This window comes from Carcharodon carcharias, chromosome 1, assembly GCF_017639515.1.
Source record: "Carcharodon carcharias isolate sCarCar2 chromosome 1, sCarCar2.pri, whole genome shotgun sequence".
NCBI lineage: Eukaryota > Metazoa > Chordata > Chondrichthyes > Lamniformes > Lamnidae > Carcharodon > Carcharodon carcharias.
This window is the reverse complement of record NC_054467.1, coordinates 197,867,915-197,893,264: the sequence shown is the minus strand read 5'-3', so window position 1 is coordinate 197,893,264 and position 25,350 is coordinate 197,867,915. Positions and strand designations below refer to the sequence as shown.

At 44.7% G+C, this 25,350-nt stretch overlaps 1 protein-coding gene across 2 annotated transcripts in view; it reads right to left on the bottom strand.

The window, feature by feature from the left end:
• The window catches only part of ca9 (carbonic anhydrase IX), a 132,568-nt gene that overhangs the window by 80,065 nt on the left and 27,153 nt on the right, over positions 1-25,350 (bottom strand). For both annotated transcript variants that reach the window (XM_041195565.1, XM_041195574.1), the window contains exons 2-3: positions 5,561-5,590; positions 1,722-1,889 (exon numbers count right to left, since the gene is read on the bottom strand). In XM_041195565.1, the coding sequence (XP_041051499.1) occupies positions 1,722-1,889; positions 5,561-5,590 (198 nt within the window). The remainder of the gene's footprint in view (positions 1-1,721; positions 1,890-5,560; positions 5,591-25,350) is intronic.

Here is a 25,350-nt window from a genome sequence, read left to right as displayed (position 1 = left end):
TGTCCAACCTTATGCTTGGCGGACAGGCCAATCAGCCAGGCGGGTTTTACATTTTTCATGAAACCTCATCCAAGGGCGAGATGAATGCATTAGGCCAACTCCACTGTGTAATTTGATAAGTTTAGGTGAGAAATATTCTCCTAGCAGATGCATAGGCTCCTGACACTTCTGAGACATCCCATTGGAAGTGACAGGGCATACACAATGTCTGCCCGTATATGCCCATATATTAATAGTAAGTTAATATATATAATCCGATATATTAGCTATCATTGTAACCGTAGCAATGTTGGACATAAGGTAATGTCTACTTGTCCTTTGTATCCACTGCTTCTAGGCCAATTAGGAAGCCTACGTAGTTAAATTGGTTACAAAGGATCAGGCACAAGACTGAAGTTTTTCTGTTGTGAACTCATACCAGGTTGACAGCAATGCCATGTTGTGGATGGTCTCTAAATAGTCAATTTCTACCCTCAATCCTTGGAAGCCTGAAAATATTATGTAGATTATTCCCAAGGCTGGAATATCATCTGGAATCAGGAATACTCTGGGAAGGCAAGAACCTAAGAAACCTCTGATGGAGAAACACTTTAAGGCACAAAGCTCTACTGTGTTACTTTATAATCAGTTGCTCATGAAATTTGAACTTGTTTATGTCTTTATTATTTTACAAATCTTACTTCCAATGCTAGATTACTTGGTTTTGTTAGATAGGAACAATTTCATGGTGCTTAATTCTGCTCCTTACTAATTGATTGTGAATTTTCTGAAATCATGTCTGATATGTATTATATATTACTTGTTTTCTACATGGTGATTTATATGCTCCATACTTTTATGAATCTGAAACGCAAACCTAGTAAAGGAAATATGATACACAATTTGCATATACATAAATGTGTCCCTCCCAAAGTATGATGCAGGAAGTGTGACACCCAAAATGTGTTGGCAAAACTTGCAAATTTGAGGTGTTGTTTATGAGTTTGAGGTCATATTGTTGCAAAAGCAACAATAGATTGTGAGAGTGGGTGGAAATCGAATTTGCCTTTCACTGTTTTTATTATAACCTGGGTAAGCATAGATAAATGGAGATGTGATATCTGGGTGGCCAAATCTATGGGCGCTTCCCAAGACACCATCAATGTTGCTTCTATCTGAAGTGTGAGGGATATAATTGAGCTTCGCAGATATATTAGCCTCACTATCCATACTCTGATTTCAAAGATGATTCCTGGGGTGAGAGGGTTGTCCTATGAGGAAAGATTGAGTAGAATAGGCTTATATGCTCAGGAATTTAGAAGAATGAGAGGTGATGGTGTCGAAATTTATAAAATTCTTCGAGGGCTTGACAGGAAGACTGGTGAGAGGTTGTTTCCCCTGGCTGGAGGGGAGCAAAACTAGGGTCTGATAGTCTTAGGATTAGGGATTGGCCAATTAGGACTGGGATGAGGAGAAAATTCATCACTCAAAAGGTTTTGAATCTTTGGAATTCTATATCCCAGAGAGCTGTGGATGCTCTGTAGTTGAGTACTGAGATAGATAAATTTTTTGGACACTCAGAATCAAAGTATGTGGAGATAGCGCAGAAAACTGGAGTTGATGTCGATGATTAGCCATGATCCTATTGAATAGTAGGGCATACTGGGGGATCATATATTTCTTATGTTCTTATGACAAATGAAACTGATATGCAAAGAGGAATACCATGATTTCACACTTACCTGTGTGTCCATCATTAGATAAATCAAGTTGTTCTGTTTCTGATAGGTTATATCCTTCAAGAGTGATTGAAGGAAGTTTTTTATTCAATATGGTTTCATCAGTGTCGATATTGATAGGAGACTGTGAATTCCCATTACAAAGCTCATAGTCTTTGCTCCAGTCTTGATCTGAAAGAAAACAAAGCACAAACCACCATACTAAATGTAAATCATGGTATGTATTATATGTGTATTGTTACTATTATAGGGATTTTTGGCAGTTACATTTTATATGCATTGTACATAATGACTTCACTGGGTGGAAATTCCGATCAGAAAAGCGTATGTACAAATGCTGAACATATTTAGAAATATATTAACAATTAACACACAGGATGATTACCCATACTTTTGACCAAGAAATACTTATTTTAAATAAAACGTGTTTAATACATGCTTGATAATGAAAAAAAATCCCCTTCCAGAACCCATTCAAAACTTTAAAATCTCCTCAAGTGGTTAATCGCTTATAAAAATAAACTTCTATTCAGACCAAACATCAAAGACAGCTATTGCTTTAATGGGCTTCTTAAACCAAGCAAACTGTGAGCTCAGAACCCCCATTGATAATTGATACATTTTGCTAATCAGCCAAGCATTCATGATGACATAACAAGAGCCCACAGGGGAAATGCCAGCAAAGAGCTCGATTGAAACTGCAGAACCAAACGCTACTTTTTTAAAACCATGCCTGCCAATCAAACTACTCCAGCAGAAGGTTTTATTTTAACTCTTACTGACAGCTTGCAGCCTGTTTAAAGAGCCGGGCCTTTAGAAAACTTCAGATCATGACAGTATTCTGACTGTAGGCACCCTCCAAGAACATTTATGTCTACTCTATGAATTAGTGACTCCCACACAACAGATTAAGGCCCATGCATGCAACAGCCAAAACTCAACACTGAGTTCAAATGGTCTTGCTGAGTTTGGGTTTCCCTCCTGTGTGAAGCGTGCCCTATCTGTTTTCTCCTACTGGTAAAAATTAGATCTGTCAGAAATGGAGGGGTGGGGGTAGTCTTCTGCATCTGGATCCCACTCACCATTTTTAAAGGTCTGCAGAGTCTTCCTGACTGCAAAAATCCAGCTCTAACCATTACAAGTGTGGAGTCACAATCCTTCAGGTTTTGGTTGTTGGATATTTGTGAATTTTGTTAACCTTCTCCTTTGTTTTCTCTTTCTCTCCCATCCCATTTTTCTTTCCCTCTTTTCTCTTTCTAAATCAGATTTGCCATTAACTTCATCCACTTTAATGCATACTTCCTTCTCAGTCCTCGTGCTATTTATTTCACAACCCTTCAATCTGTTAGTTAAGGAGATATACATATTGCTTGCCCTGTTCATTCAGGCCCTAGATGCCTGATTTTCTTCATTGTGGGTTTTTCCACTTTCAGCAACTTGCCACATACAATATCATCAAGATTAAAAAGGCAAGAGCAGGTCCAACTCTAGCAGATGCCACTATATTCACTCCTACAGCAAATTATGGCCCAATCTATTGTTACCCGTTATGTGTCAGTTCCACAGAATGTTTATCAGGCACATGAAGCTATATGATGTTTCACATCAACTGTCAGCCTTCTCAAGACACTATCTCCTTAACCGCACTTGTGGATAGAAATCACTGCTGCTTCATCTTCCTCCCCCCACACACCCTAGAGGCCCTCCTGCCAACCTCATACTATTCCCCACTCTTGCCTTATGCCAGGAGATTGCAAGTTCAGGACTTGCTGACCATATCGTTCAACAATATAGGGAAGGCAGTGGTGTAGTGATATTGTCACTGGACTGGTATTCTAGAGACCCAGGGTAATGCTCTGGGAACCCAGGTTTGAATCCCACCACAGCAGATGGTGAAATTTGAGTTCAATAAAAACATGGAATTGAAAGTCCAATAATTACCATGAAACCATTGCCGATTGCTATAAAAACCCATCTGATTCACTAATGCCCTTTAGGGAAGGAAATCTGCTGTCCTTGCCTGGTCTGGCCTACATGTAACTCCAGACACACATTAGTGCAGTTGGCTCTTAAAATGCCCTCTGACCAAGGGTAACTAGGGATGGGCAATAAATGTTGGCCTAGGCAGTGATGTCTGATATTCAATCATTTGCAGCAGCAGCGGGAGGAGAATGGAGCTAGGAGCAGTTGTTTGGAGGAAGGGAGGAGAGTGCCTGCTTGAACCGAGGACAGATAAAGGTGATGTCAGCATTGACTGAGAGAAAGGAGAGAAGAGACTGGGAGACAAAGAGGGTGATATATTGCCTTATCACCACTCTTAGAAATGCCCTGAATGGATCACTAACAACCAATTTCTTGTATGATACTTAAAATCTCATAAGTCTTACAATTCTTCCTGTCAGAAATGAGACTCTGAGATGCATGCATGTCACATTTTGTGGCTTCATTGTGCATCATGTATGACAGACAATTTGCACCCCAATAGGAAAAAACAATTCGGACCAGTACTCTTATTTCCCAGCTTTTACTGGTATTCTATTATAAGGTTTACAAGACCAGTTTGGACAAGTACCCTTATTTCCCAGTTTTTACTTTTTTTTACCCTGTGACATTATTCAATGCATGCGATAATATCATAGATATGATACGCATGTATCTTAGGTCCTAATTTTCAGCTGGAAAAGAGACAAATCATTTGCCATTTAACAGCAGAAAGCATTTTACTGCCTCAAGTGATTCTTCACACAGAGCCCAGTGAACAAAACCAAGCTTGAACTTAGGGAAAATAGGGCCTTCATGAAGTGCAAGAAAAAGGGGAACGGAAAGCCCATGTGTTACTATATCAACTGTATAAATAATTTTAGCATTAATCAGCAAACCTTTTAGCAACAAAAAGTAGAACACATCTATAATAGGCTGCAATTTCTCAGCATGGTGAAGAAAAATGTTTGGCACGAGTTTCCAATATAGTTGAGATGGAACGTTGAGTATCCCTACAGCTTATCTTATGACAAGGTCATGTCTTGGTGTGTTTTTAGTGTAAACATGTCATAAGCTTATATGTAACAATAATTTCTGTGATCCTAGGGCCTTTCCCCTCCCTAACACACCATGCGTATAACTTGTTCTCAGGTGTTAGGAGGAAGAGGTAAGTGTGAAAACCTGATCCCCAGAGTCTTTGTTCCCTTTCGATTGATATGCATTTCTAGAGGCATCAAGCAGCTTGGCCAACCAGTGGCCTAAAAGCATTTTGCTGTAGGTATATAATTATTTTGATCTTCACTGTCATTCCACCAGGTCCTGTTGCCTAGTTTGATTTGTATTCAAAACAAGAACAATTTTGAAGTATCGCTTCATTTTGGCACTTCTCCAAACTGGCCTTACACTAACTGTCATTGAAGTGAAAGAAGGTAGTACTGCTGCCCCAACGTGAATGCGTCAACACCCTTGCAATATGCCTGCCCTGATGGCACATTTCCTTTTAAAAGATATCTTGTCCATGACAGTAGACAAAAATTGGAACACCAAAGACTGGTTTGGTATGACAGGGTCTGCGCTAGGAATTTCCTCAGACCACCATCATTGGCCACTTTAACTTTGGTAAAAAGATATGTGAACATGATTTCAGCCAATCTACCACTGAAGGCGCTGCTGGCCAACTGAGAGACAAACCGCAGCAGGAAATCCCAGTATAGCTCTTTGCTGAGCAGCTGCTTGCCCTGTTTAATAATGGGGCAGCGTCAGCTCGCACCAGGCAGCTGTTGTCCATTAATTATTAATCTTTGATGTAACTGTTATGATCAACATCGAATCAGGTTGCATATTCAAACAACAATTATTACCTTCATAAGTCCACGGAACAAACATGTTACCTTGGGGGGCAAAACAGAGAAGAATTATTAATATGATGGAAAAGTCAACAGCTGTTGATGAGAAATATAACAGTGGTTTTAAGAGAAGTTACAAACAATAATTATAAAAAATCTTATAAGCATTTAGCGATGAAACTTTTTCTGGGCAATAGTGCAAAACAGCCCATAGTGAAACATAAGCTACTTTAGACTCTGTCTGTATTTATAAGACAAATTTATCTCTCCTACAATTTGCTATTATTAGTTACTTTGTGATAAACATCTGGGGCTTGAAATGATCCATTACTGAGTGTGTATAATTGAAACTGATAATCATAAGTACAGAAATTGCAACTTTTGGCGTAATTCTAATGCGGCAGTGGGTCAGAAAATGGGGCAAATTCATATCTGAGGGTGTCTGCTCCTTTTACACTACTTAGCAGATTACACCATGGGACAAGCATTTCCGCGCTCCCCTCCCTCCACCATTATTTACCATAGCAGCGCATTCAGAATGTTTCTGAGATCATTCACAGGCTATGCAGTGAATTCTGCATTAAGGGACCCTGATCTACAGCTGCTGAAAGCAAGCTTGGTTACCATGTGGATTTACATTGAAGCCTATAATCTAAATGGCAAAGAGTAATCAATCTTAGCAGCTGTTGCTCTGAGTTACTGCTGTCTCTAAGGGATGGACCTCATCTGGTACACCACTACAGGTGTGGGCTTCCAACCCTATTGTTTAATCACCAGCAATACTTTGAAAAGCTCATGAAATAACAAAATAAGGCATTCAACATTTTCTTTGAAAAAATTGCCCATCTTGCAGTAACATTAAACTGTCAAACAAACACAGCCCCTGAAAGTCCCACTGAATAAATATTTATTCCACATAACACCTCTTAACCCTGTCCAAATAAACACACAGGTATTGAAAAACCACTTCAAACAAAGATAATGCTATTACAGGCTTATAAAACTGTCAATAAAACAAAACTCATAAGTCCCTTTGCAGCTGTGGCGAGTCTTGGAGATGAACCACTCATTCATAATAAGGCCATCTTGCAACTGTATCAACAGAAGCATGCAGAACAGATGGACAGATATCTGTTTTTCCAGATGTTCTCATTATGAATGCTTGGCTCAGCTTCAAGACTCACTAATAGATTCGGCCTAGTAGGGGCACGTACACAGGTTGTGGATATTGTAAGTGTGCTTCAAAAGATCAGCAGATGTCAGGACATTAAATCAATGTGAAAATCAAACCACAGAGTCCCTTATATATATTCATAGAATGCAGTAGAGGACTCTATCCACTGGAGAAAAGACTCGAATGCAGCTGAAATCTTACTTCATTCTGGTCAATTTAATAGTTTTTTCCCTTTTTAGAACTGAGCCAGATGATCAATCACTATTAGAAAACATAATTAAATCATTATACACCATTACATTATGACAGTTGAAGTTGGCAAGAGCCTTTAAACTTACCTGTCAAAAGGCTTCTGACTCCACAATAGGTTTCTCCCAAGGTTCATGAACTGACTTACCTGGCATGGTTCCTACAACCTTCAGGAACCCATCCACATCCATAAAAATTGCAATGACAGGGAAAATTCAATTTGGACCAACTCAATTTAAATAACAAACCCGATGCCTGTTGCCCTTGTTCTTCCAGGCAGTAGAGGTCAAAAGTTTAGGAGTTCCTATTGAAGAAACCTTGATGAGTTACTGCAGTGAATTTTGTGTATGGTACACACTGATACCACTGTGCACTAGTGATGGATAGAGTGAATGTTGAAGCTAGTGGATGGGCTGCCAATCAAACAGATGCTTTTCCTGGATGGCATTCAGCTTCTTGAGTGTTGTTGGAGTTGTACTTACCCAGGCAAATGGAAAGTATTCCATCACACTCCTGACTTGTACCTTGTAGATGGTCTTTGTGAATTCAGGAGTTAAGTTCACCACAGAATTCCTAGCCTCTAGACTACTCTTGTAGCCACAGCATTTATTTGGCAAGTCCAGTTAAGTTCCTGGTCAAAGGTAGCTGGCAGGCTGTTGATGGCAGGGGATTCAGTGATGGAAGTGGACATTTTGTTCCATCTTGGTGATAGACATTGAAGTTCCCCCACCCAGAGTACATTCTGTAGCATTCCTATCATTAGTGTCTCTTCCATGTGCTGTTTCCTGGCATGGTTTTATGAAAGGGAAATCCTGTCTGATAAATCAATTAGTTTTTTAAAGAAGTAATCAGTAGGGCTGATAAAGGGGAACTAATATATGTAATATTCTTGGATTTCCAAAGGGCATTCGATAAGGTGTCAGACAAAAAGGTTAATAAGGAGGACAAGGGTTCATTGAGTTGGGGGCGATATATTAGCATGGCTAGAGGATTGTTTAAAAGTGGGGATAAATGTGGCATTTTCAAGTTGACAGGCTGTGACTAGTGGAGTGCCACAAGGATAAGTGCTGAGATCTCAGCTATGTGCTATATTAATGACTTGGAGGTCTTGTGGCACAGTGGTAGCAACACTGCCCCTGAGCCAGAAGCTCCAGGTTTAAGTCCCACTCCAGGACCTAATGGCCAAGGAAGATGCATTCATTATGTGGCTAACAGATTGAGTGTCAATCTGCAAACCCGTGCAGCATATACCAATAGGAGGTGGTAAGAACAAGAGAGATTCCTGGTCAGCCATGTAATGGAAAGAAAATTGGAGCCTCTGCCATCACTGTTCATAGCTTTGGACAATAACATGCAAGCAAAAGTGTATGTTGCCACAGCAACTCAGGCTCCTTGGATGGCTGGTGTGGATCAGATTGGTGCCAACAACGTGGGGCTTAATTCCCATTCTGGCTGGAGTGGATGGGGGACCCGCCTCCTTGTCCTACCCATAGTGGAGATTGTGGGAAAAAGAAGACTAATGACTTAGTTGAAGGTATCCAAATGAATGAAGCAAATGTATCCAAGTTTGCTGATGAATCAAAGCTTGCTGGGGATGCAAGTAGTGAGGAGGACACAAAAAGGCTACAAAGACATAGGCTGGAATATTGTAGAACCAACAGGACTTTCTACAACAGGCAAGGCCATGCATCATCTCTTTTCAGGAAGGCCTGCCACATCATGGGCCACTTAAGCACTTGACAGGCTGTCAGTGAACCTTTCCCTGGGATCAAGGAGCATGGAGGTGGAAGTCCTGGCCATCAAGAGTTGCATGTCAATCAGAAGCTGGCAGTCTATTGAACGACAGTGCCGTTGAAGAGGTGGTGCTGCTGTCAGTACAATACCCACCCAAGGCCTAGGGTCACCGCTGAACCCCAGGCCAGAGGTAGGTGATGGTGGGGGAGGGGTCACCGGGTGGGTGTTGTGGGGAAGTGGTGGTGAGGGGGTTGGCAGAAGGGGCAGTGGGGTGGCTCTCAGCAGGCCCCCTCTTCCTGATGCAGGGTGCCTCGATTAGACAATCAGTGCCTTTGAATGAGAGGCTCCTCCTCTACCAGGAGCCTGTAAGCTACTCCACATGGGTTTACCTGCTGTAATTCCCGCACGGTGAGCAGCCCCCATCACCCCCCCCCAACACACCAAACTCAGCAGCACTGACATGAGACCCTTAAGCGGGCATTAGTTGTCCACTTGAGGGCATCAATTGGCACCTTGGGCCTTCCCACCATGGATTAGGTGGGCAGGTGGTGGTGTCCCCCAACCACCAACCTCACCATAGAGGATGGGTTGGGGGCACAAGATTTGACGCATATAGGAAGGTTAAGTGAGTACACAACAAGGTGACAGATGAAGTATATTGTGAGGAAGTATGAAGTTATTCACTTTGGTGATAAGAATAGAAAAGTAGAACATTTTTGAAAAGCCATGACATTTGTAAATTTTGCTGTTCAGAGGGACTTAGGTGTACTCATACAAGGAGTATGCAGGTCCAGCAAGCAACTGAAAAAGCAAATGGCAAGTTGGCCTTTATTGCAAGCAGACTGGAACACAAAAATAAGGAAGTATTGCTACAATTACACAGAGCTCTGGTGAGACCACACCTAGAGTACTCTGCACAATTCAAGATGGTGGTGTAGTGGTAATGTCATTGGTCTGGTAATCCAGAGGCCCAGGCTAATGCTCTGGGATCATGGATTCAAATCCCAACACAGTAGCTGGTGGCGCTGAAAGCTAGTCTCAGTAATGGTGATCATGAAATTATCATTGATTGTTGTAGGGAAGGAAATCTGCTGTCCTCACCTGGTCTGGCCTACATGTGATTCTCTAAATCCACAGCACAGTGATGTGGTTAACTCTTAAGTGCCCTTTGAAATGGCCTCATTTCAAGGGAATCAAATGCTGACCTTGCCAGTGATGCCCACATCCTATGAAAGAATTTAAAAAAAAATTGGTTTCTGTATCTAAAGAAGAATATACTTGGAGATGGTACAATGAAGATTCACTAGATTGGTTCCTGGGATGACAGGGATGTCTTATGATGAGAGGCTGAGTAAATTGGGCCTATATTTGCTGGAGTTTAGATGAATGAGTTGTGCTCTTATTGAAACATAAAAGACTTTGAAGGGGCTTGACTGGATAGAATTGAGAAATTGCATCCCCTGGATGGGGAATCGAGAACAAGGGATCAAAATCTCAGAACAAGGGAGTGATCATTTAGGAGTGAGATGAGGAGAAATTTCTTCACTCAAAGTGTTGTGAACCTTTGGAATTCTCTACATCAGAGGGTTGTGGAAGCTGAGATAGGCTAATTTTTGGTCTTTCAGGGAATCAAGGGATATGGGTAGCAGGCAGGAAAGTAGAATTATGTAGACACTCAGCCATGATCATATTGAATGGCATAACAGTCTTGAAGGGCCAAACAATCTACTACTAGGTGTAGCTATGGGTACCCGCATGGGCCCCAGCTATGCCTGTCTCTTTATGGGGTATGTGGAACATTCCTTGTTCCAGTCCTACTCCGGCCCCCTTCCACAACTCTTTCTCCGGTACATCGATGATTACTTCGGTGCCGCTTCATGCTCTTGTCGGGACTTGGAAAAATTTATTAATTTTGCTTCCAATCTCCACCCCTCCATCATTTTCACGTGGTCCATCTCTGACACTTCCCTTCCCTTCCTTGACCTCTCTGTCTCAATCTCTGGTGATAGACTGTCCACCAATATCCATTACAAACCCACCGACTCCCACGGCTATCTCGACTACAGCTCCTCACACCCCGCTTCCTGTAAGGACTCCATGCCATTCTCTCAGTTCCTTCGCCTCTGTCGCATCTGTTCCGATGATGCTACCTTCAAAAACAGTTCCTCTGACATGTCCTCCTTCTTCCTTAACCGAGGTTTTCCACCCACGGTCGTTGACAGGGCCCTCAACCTTGTCCGGCCCATCTCCCGCGCATCCGCCCTCAAGCCTTCTCCTCCCTCCCAGAAACATGATAGGGTCCCCCTTGTCCTCACTTATCACCACACCAGCCTCCGCATTCAAAGGATCATCCTCTGCCATTTCCGCCAACTCCAGCATGATGCCACCACCAAACACATCTTCCCTTCACCCCCGCTATCGGCATTCCATAGGGATCGCTCCCTCCGGGACACCCTGGTCCACTCCTCCATCACCCCCTACTCCTCAACCCCCTCCTATGGCCACCCCATGCCCACGCAAAAGATGCAACACCTGCCCCTTCACTACCTCTCTCCTCCAAGGACCCAAACACTCCTTTCAAGTGAAGCAGCATTTCACTTGCATTTCCCCCAACTTAGTCTACTGCATTCGTTGCTCCCAATGTGGTCTCCTCTACATTGGAGAGACCAAACGTAAACTGGGCGACCGCTTTGCAGAACACCTGTGGTCTGTCCGCAAGAATGACCCAAACCTCCCTGTCGCTTGCCATTTTAACACTCCACCCTGCTCTCTTGCCCACATGTCTGTCCTTGGCTTGCTGCATTGTTCCAGTGAAGCCCAGCGCAAACTGGAGAAACAAGACCTCATCTTCCGACTAGGCACCTTACAGCCATCCGGACTGAATACTGAATTCAACAACTTTAGGTCGTGAGCTCCCTCCCCCATCCCCACCCCCTTTCTGTTTCCCCCTTCCTTTTTTTTTCAATAAATTATAAAGATTTTCCTTTTCCCACCTATTTCCATTATTTAAAAATCTTTTATGCTCTCCCCACCCCCACTAGAGCTATACCTTGAGTGCCCCATCATCCATTCTTAATTAGCACATTCGTTTAGATAATATCACCAACTTTAACTTTAACACCTATGTGTTCTTTTGTACTATTGTTGTTGACATCTTTTGATGATCTGCTTCTATCACTGCTTGTCTGTCCCTACAACCACACCCCCACTCCACTTCTCTCTCTCTCTCTCTCTCTCTCTCTCCGCCCCCCCACACACACACCTTAAACCAGCTTATATTTCAACTCTTTCTTGGACTCGAACTCAAGTTCTGTCGAAGGGTCATGGGGACTCGAAATGTCAACTCTTTTCTTCTCCGCCGATGCTGCCAGACCTGCTGAGTTTTTCCAGGTAATTCTGTTTTTGTTTTTGTTTTAGATTTCCAGCATCTGCAGTTTTTTTGTTTTTATCTCTGTGTTTAATTGACTGCCACTGCTCTTCAAGAAATGCCTACCTCCTTGAAGAAGTTCTGTTCTTTTCTGCGACAAGATTTCCATTTCTCTCTTTTGCCCTGCTCACCTTCCTTGCTTTCCATTTCCCTCCTGGTGTTTGACAAAGTGTTTACCAAAACCCGCTTTCACAGCCATATCTCCTTTCTCAGTGACTGTCTCCATCTCCGACTTACCCCACGTGGATTTCAACTGAAATTCCACACCTCATGTTTCGAACCCACCCAGGATTACAGGTATCTCCGGGACATAAAATGTTTCTCGGACTGCTGTTCCCATCACATTCTGAAATCCACACTCAGTGCCATGCACCGCCATATGAACACACTCGACCTCTCCCTCCAGCAGCACCGCCGTACCCTTTTTCAAAGCTGCGCGTGCCCCCAGTTTCATTTGATCCTTTGGCTCATCCGACGCCTCAACAAGAAACTTTTTATCTTTCTTTCAAGTGCTAAGGAACGCAAGCTCCAACAACTCATCGACACCAACACCCATCTAGGACCCTCCACCCCTGCCTGTCCCTCCGTCCCTACCCCATCTTCCAATCCCAACCCCAGCCGTGTATTCACTATACCCCCTGACCTTCCCCTCTCCGATGCTGAACGTTCAGTGCTCAGCAAAGGACTTAGTTTCATACCTTACGCCCTCACCTCAATGAATTTCGGGCTCGGCATGATGCTGAACTCTTCTTCCGCCGTCTTCGTCTCCGGGCTCACTTCTTTGGGCAGGAGTCCTCTCTTAGTTCAACGGATCCTTTTACCCATCTCCAATATTCTCCCTCCACCTGGACCCCTCCCTCTGGATTCTTACCTCCTCTTGATCTTTTCATTGAGAACTGTCGGCGTGACATTAGTCGTCTCAATTTCTCTGCTCCTCTCACCCATTCTAACCTGTCTCTCTCTGAACTTACTGCACTCCATTCTCTCAGGTCCAACCCTGACATTGTCATCAAACCTGCTGACAAGGGTGGTGCTGTTGTTGTCTGGCACACTGACCTCTACCTCGCGGAAGCTGAGGGTCAACTCGCAGACACTTCCTCCTACCTCTCCCTGGACCATGACCCCACCACTGAACATCAAGCCATTGTTTCCAGGACTGTCACTGACCTCATCTCCTCTGGGGATCTCCCTCCCACAGCTTCCAACCTGATAGCCGCCCAACCTCGGACGGCCCACTTCTATCTCCTACCCAAAATCCACAAACAGAACTGCCCCGGTAGACCGATCGACTCAGCTTGCTCCTGCCCCACAGAACTCATTTCTCGTTATCTTGACTCCCTTCTCTCTCCCCTTGTCCAGTCCCTTCCCACCTACATCCGTGATTCCTCTGACACCTTACGTCACATCAACAATTTCCAGTTCCCTGGCCCCAACCGCTTCCTCTTCACCATGGACGTCCAATCCCTCTACACCTCCATCCCCCACCAGGATGGTCTGAGGGCCCTTAGCTTCTTCCTTGAACAGAGGCCCGAACAATCCCCATCCACCACTACTCTCCTCCGTCTGGCTGAACTTGTTCTCACGCTGAACAATTTCTCCTTCAACTCCTCTCACTTCCTCCAAATAAAAGGTGTGGCTATGGGTACCCGCATGGGCCCCAGCTATGCCTGTCTCTTCATGGGGTATGTGGAACATTCCTTGTTCCAGTCCTACTCCGGCCCCCTTCCACAACACTTTCTCCGGTACATCGATGATTACTTCGGTGCCGCTTCATGCTCTCGTCGGGACTTGGAAAAATTTATTAATTTTGCTTCCAATCTCCACCCCTCCATCATTTTCACGTGGTCCATCTCTGACACTTCCCTTCCCTTCCTTGACCTCTCTGTCTCAATCTCTGGTGATAGACTGTCCACCAATATCCATTACAAACCCACCGACTCCCACGGCTATCTTGACTACAGCTCCTCACACCCCGCTTCCTGTAAGGACTCCATGCCATTCTCTCAGTTCCTTCGCCTCCGTCGCATCTGTTCCGATGATGCTTCCTTCAAAAACAGTTCCTCTGACATGTCCTCCTTCTTCCTTAACCGAGGTTTTCCACCCACGGTCGTTGACAGGGCCCTCAACCTTGTCCGGCCCATCTCCCGCGCATCCGCCCTCACGCTTTCTCCTCCCTCCCAGAAACATGATAGGGTCCCCCTTGTCCTCACTTATCACCACACCAGCCTCCGCATTCAAAGGATCATCCTCTGCCATTTCCGCCAACTCCAGCATGATGCCACCACCAAACACATCTTCCCTTCACCCCCCCCAATCAGCATTCCGTAGGGATCGCTCCCTCCGGGACACCCTGGTCCACTCCTCCATCACCCCCTACTCCTCAACCCCCTCCTATGGCACCACCCCATGCCCACGCAAAAGATGCAACACCTGCCCCTTTACTTCCTCTCTCCTCACCGTCCAAGGACCCAAACACTCCTTTCAAGTGAAGCAGCATTTCACTTGCATTTCCCCCAACTTAGTCTACTGCATTCGTTGCTCCCAATGTGGTCTCCTCTACATTGGAGAGACCAAACGTAAACTGGGCGACCGCTTTGCAGAACACCTGTGGTCTGTCCGCAAGAATGACCCAAACCTCCCTGTCGCTTGCCATTTTAACACTCCACCCTGCTCTCTTGCCCACATGTCTGTCCTTGGCTTGCTGCATTGTTCCAGTGAAGCCCAACGCAAACTGGAGGAACAACACCTCATCTTCCGACTAGGCACTTTGCAGCCTTCCGGACTGAATATTGAATTCAACAACTTTAGGTCGTGAGCTCCCTCCCCCATCCCCAACCCCTTTCTGTTTCCCCCTTCCTTTTTTTTTCAATAAATTATAAAGATTTTCCTTTTCCCACATATTTCCATTATTTTAAAAATCTTTTATGCTCTCCCCACCCCCACTAGAGCTATACCTTGAGTGCCCTACCATCCATTCTTAATTAGCACATTCGTTTAGATAATATCACCAACTTTAACTTTACCACCTATGTGTTCTTTTGTACTATTGTTGTTGACATCTTTTGATGATCTGCTTCTATCACTGCTTGTTTGTCCCTACAACCACACCCCCCTCTCCACTTCTCTCTCTCTCTCTCTCTCCGCCCCCCACACACACACCTTAAACCAGCTTATATTTCAACTCTTTCTTGGACTCGAACTCAAGTTCTGTCGAAGGGTCATGAGGACTCGAAACGTCAACTCTTTTCTTCTCCGCCGATGCTGCCAGACCTGCTGAGTTTTTCCAGGTAATTCTGTTTTTGTTTTTGTTTTAATCTACTCCTGCTCCTATTTCTTATGTTCTTGTAAGGAGGAAAACCTGGATTGGGAAATGTCTGTCATCAATGTGCGAGTCCCCTCACACAATTTATTGTCTGTCTAAGAGATTCTTTTGCTCAACTATTTGGAATATCATGAGGCCGCAAAGGTGCTATTTAAATGCATGTTTCTTTTTAAATGAAAATGGTTATAAAAATGCATTCAAAGCCCTTGAGTTCTTGTAACTCCACAGGGAAAAAGGCTAATGTAGCAATGTTGTGAATTTTTGTTCTCAGCCCTAGAGTGAGGTCCCCTGTCTGAGAAAACACAAGAAACCCACCAAGGCTACTCGGAACAAAAATGTACATCTGGTCAGCAGGGAATAAGTTGCAGGACATAGTGCTATTTACAGAAAGGACACCTGCAGCTTACAATGTGGGAATGTTACTGCCTGGGGTCAGCAAAGACATCACTACAGTAACCATTATTGCTCAGTCTCAGCTGTCTGCTCTCATTCTCTGCAGTGACAGCAGACAGCAGAGAGTGTGTGCAGACAGCAGAGTGTGCGGGCGGACAGCAGAGAGTGCGAGCAGACAGCAGAGAATGCGAGTGGACAGCAGAGAGTGAGAGAGGACAGCAGAGAGTGAGAGCAAACACTGTCAGAACGGTCCGCAGAGAGTGAAGCCAGATATCAGAGAGTGAGAGCAGACTACAGAGAGTCAGAGATGGCAGCAAAGAAAGAGAACAGACAGCAGAGAGCGAGCAAGGATGGCAGAAAGAGAGAGGGGTAGCAGTGACTGAGGGAGGACAGCAGAGAGTGAGAGCAGAGAGCAGGGAGTAAGAGCATACAGTATAGAGTGAGAGCAGACAGCAAAGAGTGAGAGTGAGAAGCAGCGAGTGAGAGCAAGCAGCAGCGAGTGAGAGCGGGCAGCAGAGAATGAAGATGAACAACAGAGAGTGAGAGCCTACAGCATAGAGTGAGACAATACAGCAGAGAGTTTACAGCAGTGAATGAGAGTGGACCGCAGAGAGGGAGAGCGAATAACAGAGAATGAGGTCAAACAGCAGAGATTGACGTTGAACAGCTGAGAATGAAGGCGAACAGCAGAGAGTGAGGGAGAATAACAGAGAGTGAGAGCGTACAGCGGACAGTGAGAGCATACAGCAGAGAGTGAGGCTGGATATCAGATAATGAGAGCAGACAGCAGAGAGGGAGAGGGTTGGCAATGAGTGAGAGAGGACAGCAGAGAGTGAGAGCAGACAGCAGTGAGTGAGAGCAAGCAGCAGCAAGTGAGAGCAGACCGCAGAGAGTGAGAGCAGACTGCAGAGAGTGAGAGCAGACAGTAAGTATCAGAGCAGACAGCAGAGAGTGAGTCCAGATATCAGAGAGTGAGAGCAGACAGCAGAGAGTGAGAGGTGGCAGCAAAGATAGAGAACAGACAGCAGAGAGTGAACAAGGATGGCAAAGAGGGAGAGAGGTAGCAGTGAGTGAAGGAGGACAGCAGAGAGTGAGAGCAGAGAGCAGGGAATGAAAGCATACATTACAGAGTGAAAGCATACAGCAGAGAGTGAGGCTGGATATCAGAGAGTGAGAGCAGACAGCAGAAAGTGAGAGCGAGAAGCAGCAAGTATAAGCGAGCAGCAGCGAGTGAGAGTGGACAGCATATAGTGAGACCAGGCAGCAGAGAATGAAGACGAACAACAGAGAGTGAGAGCATACTGCACAGAGTGAGACAATACAGCAGAGAGTTTACAGCAGTGAATGAGAGCGGACAGCAGAGAATGAGGGTGAATAACAGAGAGTGAGGGCAAACAGCAGAAAGTGAGGTCGAACAGCAGAGAGTGAAGGTGAACAGCAGAGAGTGAAGGCAAACAGCAGAGAGTGAGGTAGAACAGCAGAGAGTGAAGGTGAACAGCAGAGAGTGAGGGAGAATAACATAGAGTGAGAGCATACAGTGGAGAGTGAGAGCATACAGTGGAGAGTGAGAGCATACAGCAGAGAGCAAGGCTGGATGTCAGAGAGTGAGAGCAAACAGCAGAGAGTGAGGGTGAGAAGCAGCAAGTGAGAGCGAGCAGCAGTGAGTGAGAGCAGACAGCAGAGAGGGAGAGGGTTGGCAGTGAGTGAGAAAGGACAGCAGTGAGTGAGAGCAGACAGCAGAGAGTGAGAGCAGACAGCAGAGAGTGAGAACTGACAACAAAGATTGAGGGTGGACAGCAGAGATTTGGAGCAGACAACAGAGAGTGAGACTGGACAGCAGACAGTAAGAGTGGCAGCAGAGAATGCAAGTGGATAGCAGGGAGTGACAATGGACAGTATTGAATGAGAGCCAACAACAATGAGGGAGAGCAGACAGCGGAGTGTGAGAGTGGACAGCCAAGAGTGAGAGCCGACAGCAAAGAGTGAGCATGGACAATAGAGAGTGAGGGCTGTCACAAAGAGATATTAATGTCTATAATGTTATTGGAAATTATTTTGTAAAATAGAGTTTAGTTGTGTCTGTGTCTATGTGTGTGTGTGTGTGTGTGTGTGTCTTAATTGGATTAAAGCAATCTGGTCTAGCAGCTTTGATGTATAGAAAGAAGTAAGTTTGAAATGGTAATTAGATAAACATGAGGAAGTTTAGAAACATAGGTGTGAAGGGGGAAATTTGCATTTTTAAATAAACCATTCAAAAGAATTGGTGAAATATTGCACCTAGCTAGGAGATGCCAAGCAATGTGCTTATTTTTTTCAACTTACTAATAAAATTGGTGGAATCAAAGGATGTTTTTGTGAGAAGAGGTCAAAGTAAAAGCCTAGTAATACAATGGAAAATTTACATTCAATGAGAAAGATATGTATAAATGAGAAAGGAGGTTGTTTGTGAGGCAGAAGTATTTTAAGATCCAATAAGTGTGAGAAGCCGTGAGCTGCTGTCTGCAAGGACCCAGAGCTAAAAGAAACTTATTTTGAATGTGACTGTCCAGGTTGTGCTTTGCCAGGTGTCTCTTTAAATCTTTAAGTTTTACTGTTGCCTTAACAGGTGTGTAACTGAGAGTCAGATTAATTAGGGGATTTTTGTAGTTATTATCGTTGTAAGTTTGTAGACATATGTACGTGTTTACAATCTTTCTTGCATTAATAAATGTTTAATTTAGTTTATAAAAAACCTCTTGAGACTTGGTGGTCTTATTACTATTGAATTCAAACCCTGCACCTTGAAACATACAAATTGCAAAAATGGGTTATGATAGTTGCTTCAAGTTTCCGTGTCGGATTTGAACACTTCAGCTTTTACCATAGGCTGTGTCATAATAACTGGGGGTACATTGCGGGATATATTTGTAATTCCTTGCTTTTTTTGGAATTGGTGAATCTTAAAGTTATGAGTACAAGAAGCACTTTGAATTCAGGAGTGGACGTGAGGTATTTTTGAAGTGGTGAGACTGAAAAAATGGCTGTATCCATGGCTAAATCTTTTTTGGAAGTAGAAGATATAACTTTGATTGGGTTACAAAAAGTATCCTAGGGTAAGTTGACAGAGTTGGTGGATAAATTACAATTAGTGTTACCTGTGGGGGCTAGGAAAGCAGACATAATTGAAGTGGTAGCACAGCATTTGAAATTGGACGGAATACCTGACAGACAGAGTTCTCCAAGGGGTGGTTCATTGGAAGGGGCTCAAATTTAGTTGCAAATGAAAACGATTGAATGGAAGAACAGGAAGGAGAAAGGGCATTCAAGAGGGAACAGGCAGAAAGTCAGGAGAGAAAAAGGAAACAGGAAAGTGAGTTAGAAATTGTGAAGATAGAGAAGGAGGAAAGAGAAAAAAAGGGAGAGAGAATTCCAACTGAAAATGTTGGCAGTTTAAAAAGAAATGCCAGGAGGTGAGGAAGGACTTATCTCCATACTAGAACCCAGTGGGGAGATGTTTAAATTTGTACAAGCTCTTCCAAAGTTTGAGGAAAAAAATATTGAAGCATCTTTTATTTTATTTAAGATAGTTAAACAGATGAAATTGCCACAGGAGAACTGGATATTATTGTTACAATCCAGGTTGGTGGATAGAGTGCATAATGCTTCACTCTCAGAAGAAATGTCGGAGAATTATGATGTGGTGAATAAGGCTATGTTGAGTGCATATGAGTTGGCCCCTGAAGCATACAAGCAGAAATTTAGGGATATGAGAAAACAGTCTGAGGAAACTTGTACTGAATTTGAAAGAGTAAAACAAAATAATTTTGACTGGTGGATATGGGCAGTAAAAACGGAAGCAACATATGCAGCTCTTAGAGAAGTAATTCTTTCGGAAAAATTCAAAGATTCAATCCCTTCGGTAGTGAGAGCTCATGTGGAGGAACAAAACGTTGATTATGTAAGGCAAGCAGCAGAGATAGCCGATGAGCATGAGTTAGCTCATAGAGCTAAACCTTTTTCTCATCGCCCTTTTAAATCGGAAAAGGATACAAAGTGGCAAGGTGAAAGGAAGGTAGGTAGTCAGGGAAAAGAAGAAGTAGCTTGAAGTTCCAAGGAAGTTTTTTCTCAGAATGCAAATGATGGTGCTGAGGATAAAAGTGACATTTGAAAGTTGAGGTGTTTACATTTGAATAAAGTAGGGCACCCGAAGCCAGTATGTTGGAAATTGCAGGGTAAGACTGTTGGAATTATTGGGGTGCAGAAAAATTCTGGAAGTAAAAGTACTGTAGGTTCTGAGGTTCAGGTACAGGAGAAACCAATGGTTTTTGTACAGGTGAAACAGGGATATCAGTGATAGGTGAAGAAGTGGGAATGTGTTCACTGTTTACCAAGAGAACTCTAAGCGGCAGGTTGCAGAAATGTTTAAAGATTTTGTGTGCGATGGGAAAGTCTTTCCGTGTGTACAGGGTGGAGCAGGTAAAGATGTTAAATTTTTAAAAGACATAGGGACTAGTCAATCCTTATTTTATGGGATAGGGATATTTATTGTTCAGCGGGAGTATTGCAGGAACAGGTGATAATAAGTGGTATTCATGGAGATGCTAAACCTATCCACTTGTGGAAGGTAAATTTTAAAAGTAAGTGGAAAACTGACAAAGTGACTGTCAGGGTGGTGGATAAATTGCCATTGCAGGGGTTCAATTTATTCTGGGTAATGATATAGCTGGATCACAAATGTGGGAGATGTTTATAGTAGTTGAGCAGCCTGTAGAAGTGCATTCAACAGAGGTATTACAGAAGGAGCATCCTGGATTGTTTCCAGTTTGTGTGATAATGAGATCACAGGCACACAGGTTGAAGCAAGAAAAACAAGAAGGACAGAAAGTTCAAAAGCAGGATGAAGGTATTGAAATCTAATTGGCAGACACTGTGTTTGGTGACACTGTTCATAATGACAAAGGAGGGGACAATTCAGCTGAAGTGTTTAACTCAAGGCAGTTAATTAAGTTGCAGCAGGAGGATTTACAATTAAAAGAATTATATCAGAAAGCTTACTCAGAAACAGAAGCAAAATGTATTCCCGAATGTTTTTTACCTTAAATGTTAATGACAAAATGGAGGCCAGGTCATGTTTCTGCAAATGAAAGGTGGAGGGAGGTACATCATTTGTTATCCCATTTGGGTATGGATATGAGATTCTGAGGATTGCTCATGAAATTCCAATGGGGGCACATTTAGGAATTAGAAAGATGCAGGAAAAAGTACAGAAACATTGTTATTGGCCAGGATTGCAAAGGGATATAGTCAAATTCTGTAGAGTATGTTACACATGTCAGGTGATAGGGAAACCACAAACAGTGATTAAGCCAGCACCTTTAATCCCAATACCAGCATTTGAAGAACCTTTTACTAGGATCATGATTGACTGTGTAGGACACCTCCCTAAGACTAAAAGTGGAAATCAGCACTTACTGACAATAATGGATGTGTCTACCAGATTCCCTGAAGTGATACCTTTAAGAAATATTACAACTAAGAAAATTGTGGAAGAGTTAACTAAATTTTTTTACAATATATGGTATACCTAAGGAAACAAATCAGATCAGGGTTCAAATTGTATGTTACAGCTGTTTAAGGAAGTAATGAACAGATTGGGTATAAAACACTTTAAGTCAACAGGTTATCAACCTGAGTCACAAGGGGCTTTGAGAAAAATAGCATCAAGCTTTAAAAACTATTATGAAAACATCCTGTCAGGATTATCCACAGGATTGGGATACAGGAATTCCATTCTTGATATTTGCTATTAGAGACATTCCTAATGCATCGACTGATTTTGGCCCTTTTGACCTTGTTTATGGTTATTAGGTAAGGGGACTACTGAAATTGATTTATGAGAAATTGGTGGTCAAAATCCAGAAACTACTCTCCTGGATTATGTCTCAAACCTCAGAGAGTGAGAGATTAGACAGAGTATGTGAGTTGGCTAGGGAACATTTAAAGATATCACAGCAAGTGATGAAAGTGAAGGCAGATAAGAAAGCCAAAGCTCACAGTTTTATTGTTGGAGAGAAAGTGCTAGTTCTGTTACCAGTACTGGGGAACTCATTAAAGGCAAGGTTTAGTGGGCCTTACAGGATTGAAAAGAAATTGAGTGAAGTAATTTATTTAATACATACCCCAGATAGAAGACAAAAGCAGAGGGTGTGTCATTTAAATATACTTAAAAAATACTTTGACAGGGAAGAGGAACAAAAAGAGGTATTAGTGATGGTAGATAATGAGAAAGGGGTAGAAACACAGGATTCTGAAATTGATTTTCCTCTAATCAAATTGGATAATGAGGGGATACTTGAAAACTTAAATGTAATTTTGAGTTACCTTCTAGACAAGTGTCAAAGTGATTTGAAAAAGCCATTGCAGTCACACAAACATATTTGTGCGAATAAGTTGGGGAGGATTGATTTAGCTATACATGGGGCTCAATTTTCTGTTTGGTGGGGGGGTTGGAGTGGGAGTGTGTGTCGCCAGACGTGGACCCGATCGCTGCCCATGATCGGGTCCGCACCGCCATTTTATGCGGGCGGTGCAATTAAGAAGAATAGCGTAATGCCTGACTCCCAAGGATAGCAGGAGTGGGCGGGTGGAGGCGGGAGTGCACTGTCTGCTGGGTCCAATGGTGACCTGGCGGCCTGTTTACCTGAAGCGCTGGCAGCCTTTGCAAGGCTGCTTACAATGTCAAGTGGAAGGGCTCACCAGAGAGCTTCTGGTGAGCAGGCTAGTCTGGAGGTAGGCCAGCGGAGCAGGCCAGGCTGGAGGGTAGGGTGGCGGGACAGGTCAGGCCGGAGGGTAGGGCAGGGGGGCCAGTGTGCCCCTCGTTTTTCAGATGACTGCCTTGCTGCCCTCCTCGAACACAGCGGGAGGTGCTGGTTCCCCAGGATGGGAGGAGGAGGCACCCCCCCACCTGACGAAACGTGCCTTGGAGGAGGTGGCGGAGGTGGAGAGCTCTTGCGACATGGTGCGGGGCACCTGGATCCATTGTCCCAAGCGCTTCAACAACTTGTTGCACTCTGGCAGGGTGAATACCATGTTCGCGTTGGTCATGTAACCCAGCAGGTCGGCTTTCCCCCCCTCTGCTGCCCCCACCCCCACCAAGTCTGATTGTAGTGACTGCATTAAATCATTGCCAGCATGTGTCCTTTGCTGGGTGGGCCAGCAGATATTGCCCATGCTGAGGTCAGCCTGAGAGTGTGATGAAAGGATGTGTTTTGCCCCCGCAGCATGAGTTACACTGAGTCCCACATGACTGGTTTGGGGGCAACCTGGAGGAGCTGCACCTAGGCACTGTGTTTGAACTCCAGGACACGTCCTAGTCAGGGTGATGAGATGCTGGGAGGGGAGCTTCAAGGTGGCATGGCAACGAACCACCTGCGGCGCTCTGCTCCACGTGCTTGTGCCTCCTTGCAATGGAAGGATATACCGTGTGGTGCCTAATGTGATGTAGGCAGCATGTGTTCAAGGTGGGGGTGGGGGGTGTGTGGAGCAGGCCTAGAGTCTTTGTGTGAGTGTTCAGCAGCAACGGGGTGAGGAGGCTCTGGAGGCCTGCAATGTCCCACTCTGGTTGGGGTGGGCTGTGCACGAAGAGAGTCCATGTGCAACTTGCACTAATCAGTGCTCATCTCATTTTCAGGAGAAGAATGCTCATAACGTGGCAGAGTGTGTGAGGACTGGCAGCGGCCAGGCGCAGATCGCCATTCTTAGCCGCTTCAAGCAGGAGGCCCTGAATCTGGAGAGACACCATGCGCCAAGGTCCACTGGTGTCGTTGAGGCTGGTGTGCCACGGCCAGGTATGTATGCCCAACAGTGAGGTCAGCATTGTCCTTCCAACAACCATAGCAGTGTTGAATGTTAAGTGATTTAATTTTGCAACATGGCTTGACTATTGTTTATGGAAGGATGAGCGCATAATGAACCAGGGGACAGGGGTGAACTTTGTCATTGTCTCCACGTTAACTGATCCACTGTCCTTGTTCTTCCTTTCAGCATCATCGGAGCAGGGCCAGGAGGAGGAACAGCAGTGACCCCCTCTCACACCTTAGGAGCCTGACGTCTCACCAGGGTCACACCATCTCTGCGAGGCAGGCACCAGTGCAGATACTAGCACCTCAGTGGGAATTCGAACATTGGCTAACGTTCCAGGAACAGCAGTGAGGGCACTTCACAGTCGCTGGAGGAGCTGGCAGAGACAGAGAATGCCCATGGCACCAGCGGTTGGAGGACAGCAGAGGACCAGGCACATACTCAGATGATGTGGCTCTGGAGTCGACCGTGATGCAGCAGGTGCAGGAAATGCGGCCGGGAGCATCTGGGAGAGATACATGAGGCTATGCTTGGCTTGGTCTCCGTGGTGGAGGAGTCTATGCAGACGCTCACCAAAGCAACGAGCCACATGTCCAAGCACCATGTGTCCTCCATGGAGAGAGTGGCGGATCTCGTTGAAAGGGTCCTCCAGGAGACCCATCAGGGCTTCCTGGGGATGCGCTCTGACTAATAAGCCATCATTTCGACATTGACCTCAGCTGTCAATGCCAGTGTGGGAGATGGTTTGGGCACCAAATTCCCCAGCTCGGTGCCCATCCAACCACGGTGAGCAGCGACCTCATGTCAGTGCAGCAGCTGCCTGTCATCTCTTGCAGGCACCTCTCAGGGCACTCCGGATGAGGGCGGAATCTCTCCCAGTGACTGCTTCATCTGGTGAGGCTGCAACGACTGGGGAGATGCCAGCTGTGGAACTGGCAGCCCACTCCCAGGCGGGGCCAGCACTGGCTACACGGGCCAGAGGACGACCGCCAAGGTCATCGAGGCCAACAGGACGGCAGAGTCAGCAGACTGTCTCCGAGCAATGGGACAGCACCAAGACGTAGCACCCGGAAACAAAAACATAAGGCACCTTAGGCACAGCAAGGGTTTATCACTGGTGCTTTTGTGTTGGTCTGAGATGAGGCCCTTATGACTTACTTGGTTTAGTAACACTATTCCCTTGTTGGTTGTTCTCTAAGTTGGTTTGCTTGACAGACTATATTCAGATATGTCACTATGGCTGAGGGTGCCTCTTTTCTTCTGCATATGGATGGTTTCCAAAACTGTAATGAGTGCTTTGTTGGATATTCAGCTTTATTAACAAGGCCTTTAGTGACTGTTCCTAACCCGGCAGATTTTGACTTAGGTGTTAAGTATCGAGCCTACAGCCCAGGCTTGTCCTGGTGATCCATCTGTGGTGGGCTAGCTGAAAGTTTATTGGATTAAAGCCTCCCGGGTGTCCCTGCCTCCCTGGAGTATGCCCGGGTCAGCGTCTAACCCCTCAGCATTTCCCTGTGCATTCTCATCCTCGGACTCACTTCTGGACTCATCGTGTGCAGCCACAGCCACTGCGTCGATGTCTTCATTGTCCACTGCGTCCCCACTTTCCAGTGCCAGAATGTGGAGAGTGCAGCGTGGAACCACTATCACCGAGACCCAATCTGGGG